Source organism: Pteronotus mesoamericanus, unplaced genomic scaffold, assembly GCF_021234165.1.
Source record: "Pteronotus mesoamericanus isolate MK-2021 breed Mesoamerican mustached bat unplaced genomic scaffold, CSHL_Meso_final contig_1193, whole genome shotgun sequence".
In the NCBI taxonomy this organism is placed as follows: Eukaryota; Metazoa; Chordata; class Mammalia; order Chiroptera; family Mormoopidae; genus Pteronotus; species Pteronotus mesoamericanus.
In genome coordinates, this window is record NW_026555039.1 from 2362926 (window position 1) to 2380680 (window position 17755).

The window sequence follows — 17755 nt, forward strand, 5'->3', positions numbered from 1 at the left end:
GAGGTGGAGGTGCCTGAGCAGAAGCATGGCCTCGTCTGGTCCCCTGCCCCCAGGGGGCAGCGGGTCTGCAAGGGAGGGTGCCCACCGCCCTGGAAGCCACTGCATTTGCTCATCCTAAAGCTCCCCCTCACCGGCACTGCGGCCTCTGCCAGCCAGCAGCAGGGCGTCGCTGGGGAGGGGGAGGAGGGCGGGGGCGGGAGAAGGGGAGGGGAGAGGTCGTTCCTTCCTGCCCCCCTGGTCTCCACAGCCTGGGAAAAGGCGGCATATTGAGGCGCGGGGCTCCCAGCGTCAGGCCCGGGATGCTAATGAGGGCGAGCGCGTTCCCACAGCCCGGACATTGTGCCGCGCGGCCCACCTGCTCCTCGGGGAGCTCCCATTGTGCCCGCGCCAATTCACAGGCAATTTAGCGTGCGCTAATGGGCCGGCGCCTTTGTGCGGCCCGCGCCCCCATTGGCCGCCGAGTGTGGGAACGGCCGTGGCGCCCGGGCCCCAGGCGCCAGCCCGCCGCCCGCGCCTATATAGGGGCTGGCTCGCGCCGCCCGGACGCGCCGCCCGCCCGCCGCTGCCCGCTCGCCGACCGCCTCTCTCCGCGCAGGCATGGCCCCCAGCACCGTGGCCGTGGAGCTGCTCAGCCCCAAAGAGAAGAACCGAGTAAGTGCGCACCCCGCCGCGCGCCGCCCCCCGCGCCCCGCGCCGCCCGCGGCCGCCCCTGACGCCCCTGCCCCCGCAGCTGCGGAAGCCCGTGGTGGAGAAGATGCGCCGCGACCGCATCAACAGCAGCATCGAGCAGCTGAAGCTGCTGCTGGAGCAGGAGTTCGCGCGGCACCAGCCCAACTCCAAGCTGGAGAAGGCCGACATCCTGGAGATGGCTGTCAGCTACCTGAAGCACAGCAAAGGTGAGCCCGCCCGCGCGCCCCGGCCGCGCCCCGCGCGCCCCCGCCGCGCCCCGCCGCGCTCACGGCCGCCGGTCTCCCCACAGCCTTCGCCGCCGCCGGCCCCCAGAGCCTGCACCAGGACTACAGCGAGGGCTACTCGTGGTGCCTGCAAGAGGCTGTGCAGTTCCTGACGCTGCACGCGGCCAGCGACACGCAGATGAAGCTGCTCTGCCACTTCCAGCGACCGCCAGCCGCACCTGGCGCCGCCGCCAAGGAGCCCAAGGTGCCGGCGCCCGCCCCGGCCAAGGCCAGCGCCGCCGCGCACCAGTCCTCCTGCGGCCTCTGGAGGCCCTGGTGACCCGGCGGGAGGCGCGGGCTGCCGCCCGGGACGGAAGGCTGGCGACTCCTCCGGCGCCTGGGAAGAGCCTTCCCGTCCGCCTGTGCCACCCGGGACTTGGACGGCCCCTTCTCGCAAAGGCTCGCTCCAGGCTGGCAGGCCAGCGGTAGGGTCATTCTCAAAGAATGTGCGTGCAGAGTCCTCGTCATGTAGGACAATCAGGGCCCACCTTCTGCCAAGCGTCTGACCCCATGGGGTTGTTCCGTGTTTGCATTTCAGCAAGTGACTTCTGGGAAGTCCCCGCCGCCGGGGGTTCTATGACATTCGTAGGCATCAGGGGCTCCCCGCCCCTGCTAGTAGAGGACTTTCTTCAGGGCCCTTCGCTGCTGGGCCGGCGGGCCTGGTGGGCGGGCGTGCTCGCCGGCACATTTGCCTTTTGTGAAGGCGGAACTCTAGGTGCATCCTCATAGGAAAGTGTCAGCCTGGATGGGCGCGAGGGGACCACGCAGAGCCACGACCCGCGGGCCGCGGGGCGGGCGGGGTTGTCCGGTCAGGGCTCACAGGGGGCTGTGGGGGAGGGCGGGGGTCTCCACCGCGATCCTTGAAGGGTCCCTCTGCGGGGGAGCACGCGCGGGCTTGACTTTGTACTCAGAATCTGAACTCGGCCACGTGGGAGCCACGGGGCTGTTCTGCAGACTTCCAATAAAATATGACTGGTCAGTCCTCTGCTGTCCGTCTCTTGTGCCACCAGGCATGCGGGGCTCCAGGGGTGAGGGGGAGGCAGCACCACGGGGTGTGCCACCATGGGTGGGACTCTCGGAAGGGCTGGGGGCTGGGCGGGGAGGCAGGGTGAAGCTGGGAGCAGAGTGGAGAGGCAGGCGGGAAGGAGACAGCCTCGCGGCCCATGTTGGTCACCCCGTGTGCGGGGGCCAGGGGGGAGAGAACACACCAGAGACCTGGATTCCTGCCCCTGGACTCTCCCTAGTTCCCTGTAGGTGGGGTGAGAGCAAGGGGACAGCCACATGCCCTCCCAGTTCTGTCCTGCTGAGGGGACCTGAAGGCCACAGGCAGCCCTGGAGCTGTTGCAGCAACAAAAGGGGTCTAGCTGGGCCAAACACCCAGTAGAAAACGTCTGCCCCCACCCTGACCCTTCCCACATGGCCAGCAGCACTGACCCCTGGACGCGCCCGGGGGGCACCTGCTGGGCGAGCCCGCAGGCGGTTTCCTCGCCCTCCCTGCAGGCGGACCGCACGCCCGGGCTGGGGCCGGCAGTGCCGGCGCTGGACCTGCCAAGGGCGGCCCCTTGTCTCAGAAAGGGCGACTATTTTTAGGCAGGCTGCCGGGTGTTGGTCGAGTCTGCCAGGATCTAGAGGCACCCTGGCTTGCCAAGGGGCCGAGTCCACCCCACGGGGAGCGGAAAGAGGCGGACGTGGGGCCAGAAGGCGCTGTTTTCAGAGACGCGGGCCCCGCCGGCCCTTCCTCCTTCCTGCTCTGGCACTTCTCCCCGTCCTCTGTCCCTTTCCATCTGCTCGGGAAGGGCGTGTCCACTGGCGCCCCCTCCAGGCCAGCCCAGTGCCTGTCAGTGGTCTCTGGGGTGAGGCTGAGCAGAGCCCCCAGGGCAGGCGTGGTGAGCAAGGGGGCAGGAGCCTCCTCCTCCACCCCCAGCCTTTACTGCGTTCGGGACAGGAAGACAGACCAGTGGGGTCGGGTGTGCCTCCCGGCGAGGCTGGCCCACAGGTGTCCCACTGTCCAGGGTCCTGGATGTCTGGGAACCTCTAGGGAGCAGACCCTCTGCATACTTGCACCCCAGTTCCCCCCCCCACGCCCCCGCCCAGGGCCGCACACACCTCCACCCCCTTAGAAGGTGCCTACAAGGCTGCCTCCACCCCGCCTGATGCCCAGACGCACCGGCCCCTCCTGCGCACGGCCCCGGAGCTCTCTGCGCAGCTCCTGGGCCCCGGCTCCGGCAGCCCTGCCAGGCGCCTGGAAGCAGGCTCAGGAGGTGGCTGAGGTCCCGAGAAGGGACCTTACCGGCCTAGGGTCACCTAGGCGACAGGTGCCAAAGCCACTGATGGGCCCTCTGTCTCCTCCCAACACTGGGTTCCTTCCCAAAGCACCCAGTGTGGCTCAGGGGGACACATCTCTTTAGGGTCCCCAGGCCAGGGAGGGCGTCCCAGCAATGGGCCCGGGAACGCCGGCCGCACAGCCGCATGTGTCCCTGCTGCGGCTCTGGGAGCTTTCTCAGCTTGCTCCTTGCAGACTGCGTAGATTCCCCTGCTTGCCGGCAGGCAGCCTCCTCCAGGCGGGCTCCCCTGAACTCTCTGCGAACTGGCCACCAAAGCACACATCCTCCCCAGCTGCAGGTGCACCTCCCACCCTGGACTGGGGGCACCAGGAGGGCAGGGTCCCCAGTTCCCCGTCTGGCACGGACGACTCAGCATCCCTGGAGCCCCCGGCGATGGGTCACGTGTGCCTTCCCTCCCGTGCAGGCGCTGGGTTTACAGCCGTACTCGCAGGCGGAGGCAGGTCTCTGGTAGTCTGCAAGCCCCAGGTGCCCCCTCGGCCCTGCCTCAGAGCACTTGAGGTCAGTCCCGGCCAGCTCGGCGAAAAAACAAAAACAACAGTGCAGAGGCTCAGACGACAACAGTGCAGAGGGTTAGCGTTGGTTTCCCTTCCCGGCCGGGCAGGCCGCAATCGCCCTCCAGCCGCCCAGACCACGTAGGCGGGCGGGGCGGGGGGCGGGCCCGGCGCCTTATTAGCATAATTTATGCGCGGGAGGCGTTTATCAGTCAAATATATGCGCATATATCTCCATGGCTGATGAGGCTGGCCGGGCACATTCAAAATGGCGGAGCGTGGAGCGAGCGGCAGCGGGAGCAGCGGGGACAGCCTGGACAAGAGCATCACGCTGCCCCCCGACGAGATCTTCCGCAACCTGGAGAACGCCAAGCGCTTCGCCATAGACATCGGTAGTCGCGGGCGGACGCGGGGAGCGCGGCGGCGCGCCGCGGGCGTGGGCGCGGGCGGCGGGGTCGGCGGGCCGGGGGCGGTGGCAAGGACGAAGGGCGGGGCGCGGACCGCCGGCGCGCAGGGCCTGACGGGCTTCGTAGTCCGCGGGCCGCCGGCTCGCGCGCCCGCCGCGGAGACCGGACTACAGCTCCCGGCAGGCGCCGCGCGGCCGGAGCGAGGCAGGCCGGGCCTCGTAGTCCCGCCTGGGGAGGGTCGGCGGCGCCGTGGGGCCTCTCGGGGCGCGGGGGTGGCGGTCCCGGCCGGCAGCAGGGCCGGGCCCGATGGCCGGGGCCGTGAGACAGGCGGCGGCAGCCCCAGCAGTGGCCGCGGGAGTCCCCGGCGGCCGCCCGGAGCCCAGCCCAGCAGGCCCTGCTCTCGGGCGCTGGCCTTTTGGCGGGAGTTTCGACGGCCTGGACGTGGGACCTCGGAACCTCTGCCGGCCTCCAGTCAAAGCCTCCGGATCTGCGGCGGCCTGCGGGGGAGCCCCCAGGGACCGCTCTTGCCGCCCCGTTCCCCGCCGCTCTCAGGCCCTGCCCTGCTGCTTGCACCGGGCGCCTTCCCCGCACGCAGTCCGCCCCCTGTCACATATGAGGACACGAAGCGGGAGAGGTCACCTAGCTGGTAGGCGGCCAGCCCTCGGCCGCGCCGCCGCCCTGCCCGCGTACCAGGACGGAGGGCTTCCTGGGGGCGGGCTGCGTGCGGGGAGACCCGCTGTGTTGGCCGCAGCGACTCGGCACCTTCCCCTCGGCGGGACCTGGGCTGCAGCCCGAGCTGAGTCTGTGATTGTCCCCCTCCGCGCGGGCAGTGTCCGCTGTCCGGCCCTAGCACCCGCACCGCACCTGACTCATGGCTGCTGCTCAGTAGTTGCTGGACTGGACCTTCACGCCCAGAGAAGCTGGGCCATCGGGTAGAGCCAGCCGGGTTCTTGGAGGTCACTTGAGTCACAGGCCTGGGGGAAGATGCTCTCAAGGAAGCGGGGAGCGGCCAGTGGAAATGCGGCTGGGGCCAGCGCTCCCATCTTGCAAACCAGGGGGGGCTCCCAGGGGCCTGGGGGACTGGCCTGGTGGCAGGTGTGAGACTGCCTGGTGGGGGGGCGGGGGCGGGTGTCGGCGGCCAGCGCCGATCAGGGCGGAGGATCCGTCCGTGGAAACCTGGCAGAATGCCGCGCCCGCCTGGAGGGGGCGCTGGAGATGGTGGACGTGGGAGCCCCGCGGAGGGGGTCATCCAGGACGAGAGCTCTCCAAGGTTCCGGTCAGCCCCTCGGGGCCACGCTGGGACCTGACAGGTGGCCAGGCGGGAGTGAGTTGTGAGGTCTGGACTTTGCTCTGCCTCCCCGGGGGGTTCTGCTGCGAGGGAGCAAGTCAGCCTGTCTTGCTCCTGAGGCGCAGCTGAAAGGGCACTTGCCACGGGGCCCACCTGGGCCTTCGGTGTGACCCCCAGAGGAAGGCATGGCCCGGGAGGCCTGGAGCGGCCGTCGTCCGGGGCCAAGCCCAGGTGGGGTTCCTTGGCAGAGGACGCGCAAAGGGATATTTTTAGCGTCAGTGTTTATTTCCTCTCCTGGAGGTTTCTGTCCGGTCTGGGTCCCATGTCCTGTTCTTCAAAGGCGTGTCATCGTCAGCAAGGACGGGCCCCTTGTTTGTCAGTGCCACTCAGCCCGGTGTCCCGCGGCCTGTGCATGTGTCTGCAGTTTGGCTCCCAGACAGGCTCCTCTGCTTGCTCTGCCCCTGCCCGCGCCGCTCCACTGGGAACGCTCAGGGCCCTGTGCTCTCGGCCGGCCCTCGCCTCCCGACGGCCCCGGGGCAGTGGGATGCCAGGGACTCTCGCCCGTCCACACACACCTGACAGGCAGCAGAAGCGTCCCTCTGGTGAAGTGGCAGGGCCTGCTGGGCAGCGACGTGCGTCCCACGCCCCCCGTCAGAGAGGCGGCAGGCTGGACGGCGGTCTGCGGGAACCAGAGGTGCTGGCTCAGGCGCTGCAGCGAGCTGCGGGCAGGCCTGGCCTCGGTCGGAAGGCGGGCCCAGGGCGCAGGCTGGTGCCGGCACCGGTGGGCGTGTTGGCCCGGTACGGTCGGCACTCGCTCTGCTTGCCGGGGACCCCCAGCACCACTGAGCTCCTGCCCCCCAAAGGCCCCCAGAGCTCCCCCTGCCCCAGCCGAGTGGCCTGTGCCGCACGTCCCCGCTCGCACTCCGGCCCCATCTGCGCGCTCCTGGGGAGCGGGACGCAGTCGTGGCAGAGCCCGTGGTCGGGGCCGCACTGCTGGGCGCATCGTGGGCAGAAAGGGCGGCGCGTCTTGCGACCGGGAAGAGCGTGGCCCTCGCCGGCCTCGGTGTCCCCACGTCCGCGCGCTGGCTTGGGCGCTTCTCGCACCCTCACAGACAGCTGTCCGTCGGCCACGTCTGTCCGCCTCGCCTCATCACGGCAGCGTCTGCGTTACCTTTGCTGGGCCCCCAAAAACCCTCTGCTTCGAGTCATTTTGTGGCTGTGAGCGGTCGCTTCCCCTCGGGCCTGCCCCCTGCGGGCCGTCACAGCCGCGGCTGTCCCTGGAGCCCCGCGGGCGCCTCTGTCTGACCCAGAGGGTCCCCCAGAGCTGGGCCCTGGAAACAGTGCTGTGGGAGTGAGCCCTCTCCACCTGGTCTCTGGCTGTGTCCCAGGCCCGGCCGTGGGGACAAGGCCATGCTGCCCTCACTCGCCCGTGGCCCGGGCCCGTGGAGGGTGGTCCTGCCGCTCTCGGGCCGAGGCCGTGGGTGGTCCTGGCGGAAGCTGCCTGTTTGCACTGGGAAAGCCCTCCTGCCCTTCCCCGCGCGTGACCGCGGGCAGGTGAGCATGTGCTGACCCGCGGCAGCAGTGACTCCATCAGCTTTTCCTTCGGGTCATTTTCAAGATCAGAGCTTGAAACAGAATTTTCCTAAACTGCTACTGTGCACAGAGGCTGACACAGGACGGGTTGTCTCCTGTCTCCCCAGGATGCTCCGCGGTGGGCAGGCGAGCAGACAGCCTCCAGCCCAGCCTGGCCCGGGACTGGGAAGGGCGGGCCTGCTCAGAGGAGCGGAGCGTGCGGCCTTGGGGCCGTGCCTCCTCCACCTGGGCCCGCAGGGTCTCTCAGGGCCAGTGGCAGCAGGTGCCTTGGGCCCACCGCCCAGGTCTGGGGAAGGAGGGCCTGTGGAGGGCTGAGCTCCAGTCCCGTCCACCTGCTTCTCAACGGATGCCTTTGTGTCCCACCCACCCGCAGGTGGCTCGCTGACCAAGCTGGCCTACTACTCCACCGTCCAGCACAAAGTCGCCAGGGTGAGGTCCTTCGACCTCTCGGGCCAGGTGAGCCTCCCGGGCATCCAGGTTGGTGGGCTCCGGGGTCAGCCCCAGGGCGGCCACCGGTGCCAGCGGCCTGGGGTCTGGGCCTGGCACCCGTCTCGTCTCCAGCTGCTGACCCTATGCTGCCCTCACGGCAGCTCAGGTCCCAGCAGCCTCTGGTGCCGGCACCGCTGCCGCCCTCCTGGCACCCCCCAGGCCGCGTCCTCAGACACCCACCCGGCAGGAGCACCTCCCCCGCTGGCACGCGCTCCTTGCTGCTGCCCATCTCGGGGCGGAGAAGGTTGGCGCTGCTGGGTGGGTGCGTAGCGACCTCCTCTCAGCACCGCCCCCGCCCAGCGTGTGCCCACGCAGACCCCGTCGCTCTGACCCCAGGATGCGGAGCAGGACCGCGAGTCGCCCTATGAGATCTCCGTGCAGGAGGAGGTGACCGCCCGGCTGCACTTCGTCAAGTTTGAGAACACCTACATGGAAGCCTGCCTGGACTTCATCAAAGACCACCTCGTCAACACGGAGACCAAGGTCATCCAGGCGACCGGGGGCGGGGCGTACAAGTTCAAGGACCTCATCGAAGAGAAGCTGCGGCTGAAGTGAGCGGGGCCGCAGGCCCAGGGCTCTCAGTTCTCGGGGTCGGGCTCTGAAGCTGCATTAGCCGAGGGAGACCCCGCTCCTGCACCCGTCCACTCTGGGGGCTGCTGATACCCCACAACTGTAGTGAGGTTTTGGGAGGCTGGTGCACCCGGCCACAGCAGGATCCCGGTGGTGGGTACGTGGGAAGAGGCAAGGAAGGAAGTGAGCCCCAAGAAGTCACGTGCCTGCTGTGCCAGCGATGCCCCCCATCCCACTGGGCAGAGGTTCCCAAGGCCACAGCCCGCCGTGGGGGCGGAGCCATGTGTAGGGGGAAGTGCCGGGGCTTCAGGAGGCTGGAGGTGCTGGCCCAGCCACCATGAGTCTCCGTGAGTGCACAGGGGCCTCGGCGCTTCAGCCTGTGCATCTTTGGGGTCAGGAGCGGAGCGTGGCCCGGCAGAGCGGCGGGGCCCTCCCTGTGGCCTGCTGGTCCAGCGCCCGGCTCCTCCCCTCACAGAGTCGACAAGGAGGACGTGATGACATGCTTGATAAAGGGCTGCAACTTTGTGTTAAAGAACATCCCACACGAGGCCTTCGTGTATCAGAAGGATTCCGACCCCGAATTCCGATTTCAGACGAATCACCCCAACATTTTCCCGTATCTTTTAGTCAACATCGGCTCTGGGGTGTCTATCGTGAAGGTGAGGCGGGGCTTTGTGGCGCCAGGCGGTTCAGCGCAGGCTTGTCCGGCACTCGCTGTGCGTCTGAGCGGGGCTGGGCGCGGGGACATGGAGACCGGACGCTGGCCTGGCTCCAGCGCTCACGGCAGGAGCCGCGCACAGAACGCCCCGTGGGCCGTCCATGGGGAGGGGCCCTGGCTCCCAACATCAGCTTCTGCCAAGCCCGTTCAGACGTGGCCTTCAGAGCATTGTCACAGGTCTGGGGAGACCCCTGGGCATCGTGTGCCCAGGAGGGCCCTGCGGGGGGGTGGCCGGTGCACCCGCCTGCCTTCTGTCCCCAGGTGGAGACTGAGGACAGGTTCGAGTGGATCGGCGGCAGCTCCATCGGAGGCGGCACCTTCTGGGGACTCGGGGCTCTGCTCACCAAAACGAAGGTACCCGGCGGCGTCCCTGACTCCTCTCAGGGAAGCGTTGCCGCTTGGGGGACGCTAGGCTGCGCTGGGCTGGGGCTGTCATGAAAGGGGCTCCTTCGTAGCTCGCTGACTCTCTCCGGGGTCCCTGAAGGACAGCGCCTGGCCGGCTGAGCACAGCTCGGCCGCGATCCCAGCGCGCTGCCTGCCCACCGCCCCTGCCCCCCCCCCCCCCCCGCACGGCTCCTCCCTCCATGGGCTTGGCGTCGGCACGGGGTCCGCTCCCTCGCCTCACCTGCCCCTGCCTGGCCGCCCCTGCAGAAGTTCGACGAGCTGCTGCTCCTGGCCTCCAGGGGCCAGCACGCCAACGTGGACATGCTGGTGCAGGACATCTACGGCGGGGCCCACCAGACCCTGGGGCTCAGCGGCAACCTCATCGCCAGCAGCTTCGGGAAGTCGGCCACCACTGACCAAGGTACTGTCCCTTCCCGGCTCCCTCCCGTCGCCCACCGCTGCTCAGGCGGCTCCTGGCCCAGCAGCCCGGCCTCTGCCCCTCCCCCAGAGTTCTCCCAGGAGGACATGGCCAAGAGCTTGCTGCACATGATCAGCAACGACATCGGGCAGCTCGCCTGCCTCTACGCCAGGCTGCACGGCCTGGACCGCGTGTACTTCGGCGGCTTCTTCATCCGCGGCCACCCCGTCACCATGCGCACCATCACCTACAGCATCAACTTCTTCTCCAAGGTACCAGACGCGCTGCCGCCGCCCGCCGCCACCAAGGCTCTGCGCCTCCCGGGCGCTCCAGTGTGGACCCGCGGTGTCCTCAAAACCCACCCACCCACGGGGCGGGGGCCTGAAGGCGGGCGGACGGGCCGCAGGCCGCTGGCCGCCTGGCCTCTGCCCCTGCCCTCTGGCGAGGTCCTGCACTTGCAGCACATGGCGGTGTCTGAGTTTGGGCCACAGTGAGCCTTCTGGGGACCGCCTGCCGCTGTGGGAGCGCTCCACAGGAGCTTGGGGGGCCGTCCTGTGGGGCCGGGCCGTGGGCCCCACCCCTGGCAGGCGGGGGCAGACGTGCAGGTGTTCATTTTGTCAAAGTTGTTCACCTCAGTCATTTCCAAATGACAGGCTTCTAAACCCTGCACTTGAGTGCACCTGTGCTGAGCAGTCACAGGGGACCCCAGGGGACCCTCCAGCCACCAGGGGAGCTGCTGTGGGGAGACGGGAGAGCTGGTCGGCCGGAGCCGTGCACATGGTCAGGCCGCTTCAGCTGCAGTTTCGTGGCCACAGGGGGAGGTCCAGGCGCTGTTCCTGAGGCACGAGGGCTACCTGGGAGCCATTGGCGCGTTCCTGAAAGGGGCGGAGCAGGACAGTGAGTGGGCGGGGCCCGGGGCGGGAGGCGGGGAGGGGGGCCTGGAGGTCACGGGGTGGGTGCTGACCACTGAACCATCGAGCCCGCCCCCTCAGCTTCCGCAGGGGGACACAGTGGCCCTGCTGGGTCCTGCCCTCGGCCGGGACTCGCCCCCGGGGTGGGGAAGAGGGCGTGTGTGAGGCGCCCGTTCGGGGTCCTTGCTGACGGCAGCCCCGTCTGCAGACCCGAACCAGTACAGCTGGGGGGAGAACTACGCAGGCAGCTCCGGGCTGAGGGGCTCGTCCCCCGAGCTCTGCCCCGCACAGCGGACGACGAGCGGCACCGTGAGTACGGGGTCTGGGCCTGCCGGTCCCGCGCGGGCGCCCGCGGCCTGGCTCCCTCCCGTGGTCCCCGAGGGGTGGCCCCCGTTGCCGGGGTGGACCGGCCTGCTGGGCGGCAGCAGCGGCGCCTCACGCACAGACGCCGACGCCGCCGCCGCCGCGCCGTCCTGGCCAACACCGTGTCACGGGCCGTTGCGGGCTCACTGGCAACAGACCCCAAAGGGCACGTCGCCTGTGACCCCATGAGTGATGCGGGCGAACAGGGCGCACAGTTCAGGCGGCGGGTCTGGGCACCAGACAGGGCACCGCGTCCCGAGCAGCCTGCTGGCCTTGGCCGTGGACAGGGGCACCCCGAGGCAGCGCGCCCGCTCGGCCGGCTCCCGGGAGGCAGAGCCCCGTGCAGTGCCCTCCAGCTCGCGGCCCCGCCGGGCTTTCCCAAGGGCAGGCGGCCCCGGGCCGGCTCAGCAACAACGGCGCACGGTGCTGACCTGTCGGAGGTGGTACTAGTCCTGCTCCACGGGCTCCCGCATGGGGACCAGACTGGAGTGCGGGCCCAGCCACCGGAATGGGGCACCCAGGCGGGCGCTGCCGTCTGGCAGGGCAGCGGGAGCCCCAGAGCCTGTGGAGAGAGCGGCCACTCATTCCAAACACGCGGAGCCCAGTGGGGGCCCGCAGCACAGGAGGCACGTCGGGTACGGGGGCCCGGCCCTCTCTGCGTGTGGCAGGGGGAGGCGGTGTCGGACGCCGGTGTGTGGTCAGCAAACGTGCTGTGGAGAGAAAGGAGTCAGGGCTGCCTGGCCCCACAGGGCCGCTGTGGCCCTGCCCTGGACCTGACACAGGGCAGGGACCGCGGGACGAGGGCTGAGTGTGGACAGCGTGGGGGGAGCCCTGCAGCGGAGGACACCCAGGGAAGCCACCGGCACGTCTGGGGCCGTGAGTGCGGGGGAGGGGCCCGGGCTGGCCGGACGGCAGTGCTGGTGTGGGGCAGGCAACGCTGGAGCCGGCGGGGGTGTGCCCTTGCGTGGGTGCAGACCCCAGACCCAGGCGTGTGCCGGGCCACCAGACGTGACAGCTGGGCTCCGCGGGCCAGGCGGGGCGCAGCGGGGCGAGGCCCCGAGACAGGAAGGGTGGCACACCCGTTCTCTGCAAGACCAACCTCTGACCAACCTCTCAGCGCCTCACAGGAAAGTTGGGTCTGAAATTGGACAGCTCATTTTGGTGTTCGAGGGAAACCGCAGCCGACGTGCCCGCCTGCCTCTCGCCCCGCAGTTTGACCTGCTGGAGATGGACCGGCTGGAGAGGCCGCTGGTCAACCTGCCGCTGCTCCTGGACCCGCCCTCCTACGTGCCCGACACAGTTGACCTCACGGACGACGCCCTGGCCCGCAAGTACTGGCTCACCTGCTTCGAGGAGGCGCTGGACGGGGTGAGGGAGGTTGTGCGCGGGCTCCGGGGCTCCTGCCGGGTTGGGGGGGGCGTGAGTGTGGAGACAGGGGCGGGGTTCCAGCTGCCGGCCTGGCTGGGAGGCTGGGCCGCTGGCTCGCGCTCCCCAGGCCGCAGCGGGGCTCCTGGTGGTCGGTCAGGACGGGCACCGGGACCCGGAGCCGGCGAGGCTCCCTGTCGACGAGCCGCCCAGCTGCAGGTCCTGGCCCTGACCCTCCCGAGAGGCCCCCGTGGTCTGATTTCAGGGGAGGGCCCTGCCCTGCCCTGGCCGAGCCTGCGTTCTGAAGTTGGCCCTGGGCCGGGGCAGCCGCGACCCCTGCTTCCCCATCGCAGAGAATGCCCAGTGGACAGGCCCACTGGGCAGACAGGCCTGTGGCAGCCGCTACGCCTGCGTGCACGGTGCCACCACGGGGCCTGGCTGACCGCCCTGCCCCGGCAGGTGGTGAAGCGCGCAGTGGCCAGCCAGCCGGGGTCCGTGGACGCGGCTGAAAGGGCAGAGAAGTTCCGGCACAAGTACTGGGATAAGCTGCAGACGCTGCGGCGCCAGCCGTTGTGAGTGTCCTGCCCCCCCAGGGGGACTGATGCACGTGGCCGCCCGGCGCCGGTGCCAGCGGCGCCCCCAGGTGGGCCGTGGGCGGCCCTGCAGGGGAGCACGCCCATGCGGGGCCCGGGGTCCCTCCGAGAGCGCCCATGATGCCCCGGCACAGGTCCCTGAACTCGCGCCCGGGACACCCTGTGAGGCCGGGGTCCACCAGGTGTCACCCCTGCTGCCCAGGGCGCCTCGGTGCTGTGACGCTGTCCCTGGGAGCAGAGGGGGTGGCGGCCGCTGCCACCAGGCAGTGTGTCCACCTGCTCAGCTGCCTCCTGCCTGGCTCTGTCCGCAGTGCTTACGGGACCCTGACTGTGCGCAGCCTCTTGGACACGAGGGAGCACTGTTTGAATGAGTTCAACTTCCCAGACCCCTACTCCCAGGTGAGCACCACCCTCCTGGGCCTCCTGTGTCCCTGTGTGCAAGGGACACAGGCCTCCTGTCTGGCAAGCCCCAGCTGCCACCCTGGCCCGAGCCCACCCCCTGGGACCCTTGGCGGTCCCTTGGCGGGCAGCCTCTGCAGAAGAGCCGTGGGTCGGGGGCCCTTGGAGACCCAGGGCAGAGAAGTCTCCTGGGGGCTCTGCGCAGCGGCCAGTCAGGGTGGGGCCACGGCCAGGGGGGTTTTGTAGGGCCGCAGGTTGGGTCGTGGGAATTTGGGGTAGGCCGCCTGGGTTCTGATGGAGGGGGTGCCTAGCCTTGGCCCCGCCTCTGCCCCCACCTCCTGGGCTGCCCAGAGTCTCGCAGCGGGTGGTCCTGGGCACCAGGCTGCTCCCAGGAGGAGCTGCTCTGGCCCGGAGGCCCCGTGCGGGGGAGCCGCAGGCGGGGTCTGGGCCCCCCGGGGCGCGGCGATTCCCATCCTCGGGCAGGGGGCCGGAGGGTCTCGTGCAGGACCACCCGTCGGTGCATCGGGTGCCGGGGGTCCTGCCCTTCTCTGCCTGCCCTCAGTCACGCGGGTCTGTGCCCCAGAACCCCCGCGCAGCTTCAGCATGCTGGGTGTCGGCACCTGCAGCCCACATGTACGCTGGCATGGGGCATCGGCAGCATTTTTAACCCGGCCCGACCTTGGCTTATGGTTTTGTTTATTTTTAGAGAGGGGAAGGGAGAGAGAAAGAGAGGAAGAGAAACATCCACATGTGGGTGCCTCTCACACGCCCCTTGTTGGGGACCTGGCCCGCAACCCGGGCCTGTGCCCTGACTGGGAATTGAACCTGCGACCTCTCGGTTCGCAGGCCGGCGCTCCGTCCACTGGGCCGCACCGGCCAGGGCTTGGCCTGTTTGAACTAGTGCCACGGTGTCACTCGAGCGTTTCCCCCCCCGCCCCCCGAGCGGCCCACAGGCGGGAGCGTCTGCAGCCCGGGGAGGCGCGGCCCGTGTCACTCACAGCACAGGTCTCGCGTCCCCGGCAGGTGAAGCAGAAGGAGAACGGCGTGGCGCTGAGGTGCTTCCAGCGGGTGGTCCACGCCCTGGACGCGCTGGGCTGGGAGGAGCGGCAGCTGGCCCTGGTGACGGGACTGCTGGCTGGGAACGTCTTCGACTGGGGAGCCAAGGCCGTGTCTAAGTAGGTGCCCGCGGCCCCGCCCCTTCCTTCTGGGTCCTGCTCGCCCGCACAGCGCCTCTGTCGGCGCTCCGCGGGCAGCCCGGCCCTCGGCCGCTCCAGCCCATCCGGTGGCAGTGAGGGGCCGGGGTCCCGGCAGACTCGCAGCTGCTTGGGACTTTGGGGCACAGGCGCCATTGGAGTGGACGCGGCAGCCACCTGCCCATCCCCAGAGCAGCGCCTGGCGGACGAGGGTATGGATTTGGGGCTGCGGCATCCAGTGGCAAAAGTCCGATTTGGTCACCACGGGGCGCGGGCAGGACACGATCCTGGGTCTGAAATGAGCGCGCCCCACCCCCGCCCCGCGGCCTTGTGGGCCTGCCTGCGCTCGGGGGCGCGCAGTAAGCTGTCAGCTGCGGTGCTGGGGTTTCGTGACCTGGTTTTCTTTCCTTGTGCAGTGTCCTGGAGTCTGACCCCCAGTTCGGGTTTGAGGAGGCAAAGAGGAAGCTGGAAGGTAGGGACACCCAGGGCGGCCTCCGTGGGACTCGGCTCGGCGGGGCGGGGGGCGGGGAGCCGGGGCCCGCCCCCACAGCGCAGGGCGGGGGGCGGGGGCAGGGCCACTCCGGCCGGCCGGGGGCGCGGCTGACAGCGTGCCGTGTCCCCAGGGCGGCCCTGGCTGGTGGACTGCTACGACGGGTGGCTGCAGAGGCTGAAGGTACAGGCCGCACCCCCGCCCTCCCGGGACCACAGCCCGCACGCGGGCCTGGGGCGGGGGGCGGGGGCGCCCCGGGGTCCCCGAGGGTCTTGCCGGCGCCCCCAGCTGCTCGTCGGGGCTGGCTGTCCCCTGTCCCAAGCCTGACTCTTGCGGGGACCGTCGAGTGGGCCAGCCAACCTCCGATCAGAGGTCGTCGGGGCCGCCGCTCTGGAGGAAGCCCAGGCAGCCCCGCCCGGTGCCCGCAGGACCCGGCAGCCAGGGCCCGGCCGCGGGGAGCGAGGAGTGCGGAGGGTCTGAAACGCTTGGACGCGCCTGTTCCCAACTGAACGTCCTGGTTTTGTCTTGCAGGGGCCCCCTCACAAATGTGCCTTAATTTTCGCAGATAACAGTGGAGTAGACGTCATTTTGGGAGTCTTCCCCTTTGTCAGGGAGCTTCTGTCTAGAGGGACGGAGGTGAGTGTGGGGGCTGCACGCGGGACCCTTGCCCGCTCCTCTGCTCTCGGTGGGGTTGGCGCCGCTCCTCGGGGCACGGCAGGTAGGTGCAGCATCGGGGCTCGGGCTGGCCTGGCCCCGTGTTCCGGGCCACCCGGCCGCGACCGGCGGCGGGGAGCTGGGCGGCGGGCAGCGGGGCTTGGTGCCGGGGCAGCTGCGGCCCCTCCAACGCCGGCCGTCTGCCGCAGGTCGTCCTGGCGTGCAACTCGGGGCCCGCGCTGAATGACGTGACCTACAGCGAGTCCCTCATCGTGGCCGAGCACATCGCGGCCATGGACCCCATCATCCAGTAAGCTCGGCGGGTGGCCCAGGGGCCCTCGACGGAGGTGGAGGCGGGCGGGGGACTCCCGGGGCCGCCCTCACAGGCGACCCCTTGCCCTTCTGCTCACAGTGCGGCGCTGCGGGAAGACAGGCTGCTGCTGACGCAGACGGGCGGCAGCTCCCCGTGCCTGGACCTCAGGTACCTCTTCCCGGGCCCCGGGCCCCGGGCCCCTGCACGGCCCACCCTCTTTTCTCGGGGACCCCGTCAGGCGCCGCGAGCCGGGTCTGGCTCACGTGGGGTGGGAGGGACAGACACGCATGCCACCTGGCTTGGAGGCCAAGAGCAGGCCCACCCGTAGCTGGCGGGGGCTGCCCCGCCGTGACCCTCTGCAGGTGACGAGCCCCTCCCTGTTGTGCTGCCTGCCCCGGGGGCTCCGAGACCCAAGGCCCCGGCCCCCTGAGCCAGAGCGTGAAGATGGCTGTCGGTCTCCCCGCCTGATGCTGCCGGTCTGGTGTTGCCTGAGCCCTTCGCCAGGCCCGGGGGCGACCAGCAAGGCGGCGGGAGGGTGGCCCACGGATGGGGCTGGCCCTTGCGCAGTCCCGGGGCCTGGTGTTCAGAGCCAGCCGCCTGCTCGTGAGGGAGGCGCCGCTTCAGCTCGGCTGCAGGCTGGGAGCCCACGGAGTCGGGACGGGGTGTCTGTGCCCTCGGGCAGGCAGGGTGTGGCTCGCTCCCCAGGAGGCGCCTGGGCCGCTCACTGTCCTCTTCCTCCCCGAAGCCGCCTGGACGAGGGGCTGGCCGTGCTGGTGCGGGAGCGCGGCACGGACCTGGTGGTCATCGAGGGCATGGGCCGTGCCGTGCACACCAACTACTACGCGGCCCTGCGCTGCGAGTGCCTGAAGCTGGCCGTCATCAAGAACTCCTGGCTGGCCGAGCGGCTGGGTGGCCGGCTCTTCAGCGTCATCTTCAAGTACGAGGTCCCGGCCGAGTGAGGCGCCCGACGCGCCAGCTGTGCTGCTTGTCACCGGTCAGGAAGCGCACTCCCACCACCGTGCGGCGCCGCCTGCCAGCCGGACTGTTTCTGTTGTGCTTCTGCGGCTCGGCCAAGCCCCGCGGCCTGGGCTCCCTTGCGTGCCGCCGCGGCCATGGTGGCGTACACGGCCCGTCCCGCAGGACATTCGCAGCGGAATGTATTTAACTGTTAAATAATCTTTATATATATATATATATATATACATTTATATATATATATATATACACATATATATATATATATATATAGACTACACTACACACCTGCCTCTCTGACAGAGGACGCAGGCTGCAGGCACGCACCAAATAGAGTTTCGAGAGCGAGACCAGAGCCGTGTGTGCGTGGCTGTGTGGCCGCCGGGAGCCCTGCTGCCCCTCCCCAGGCAAGGTGGGAGCCGGTCCTTCCCTGCCGGTGCCGCTGGCTTCCAGGGTCCCGGCACGGCCCCCGGCCAGGCAGGAGGGGCTCTGAGCGGCAGTTCTGGCTCAAGGGCCGGCCGAGTGCAGGCCGCCGGCCCGAGGATGCCTTAGGGCTCGCAGGTTGGCAGCAGGTATGCTCCTGCTCAGGGCCAGCGGGGCTGTATGGGAGTTGTCACGGTGGCTGCAAACCTGTGCCACAGCCCTGCCATGGCGGGTGGTGGGCCTCCCGGGGCGGCCCCCCCGCCGGACACTCCCCTTGGGCGCAGACCGGAGCACAGACGCCGTGCCTGCAGGGCCAGCGCTGGGGTGCCAAGCGGATGGCGCACGCTGCCTGGTAGTGGGGGTCCTGCCCAGGTGGGCCGGCTGCGGTTCCTGCCACCGGGGCCACCTGGGCCTTGGAGA

General features: G+C 69.7%; 2 protein-coding genes across 2 annotated transcripts; both read left to right on the forward strand.

Annotated features, from left to right (window-relative positions):
• The first annotated feature begins 597 nt into the window (after positions 1 to 597).
• On the forward strand, positions 598 to 1233 carry HES5 (hes family bHLH transcription factor 5). The gene is made up of 3 exons (XM_054583407.1): positions 598 to 651; positions 731 to 896; positions 980 to 1233. Exons 1-3 carry the CDS (start codon positions 598 to 600, stop codon positions 1231 to 1233), a joined length of 474 nt encoding a protein of 157 aa, XP_054439382.1.
• Positions 1234 to 4040: 2807 nt separating this feature from the next.
• PANK4 (pantothenate kinase 4 (inactive)) lies at positions 4041 to 17119 on the forward strand. The gene is made up of 19 exons (XM_054583421.1): positions 4041 to 4181; positions 7451 to 7533; positions 7903 to 8117; positions 8612 to 8795; positions 9116 to 9208; positions 9506 to 9659; positions 9747 to 9928; positions 10472 to 10553; positions 10776 to 10876; positions 12143 to 12298; positions 12755 to 12867; positions 13200 to 13287; positions 14311 to 14462; positions 14897 to 14952; positions 15104 to 15153; positions 15502 to 15606; positions 15834 to 15934; positions 16037 to 16105; positions 16683 to 17119. The coding sequence occupies exons 1-19, from the start codon at positions 4058 to 4060 to the stop codon at positions 16894 to 16896; spliced, it is 2322 nt and encodes a 773-aa protein (XP_054439396.1). The 5' UTR covers positions 4041 to 4057; the 3' UTR covers positions 16897 to 17119.
• The last annotated feature ends 636 nt before the right edge of the window (positions 17120 to 17755 follow it).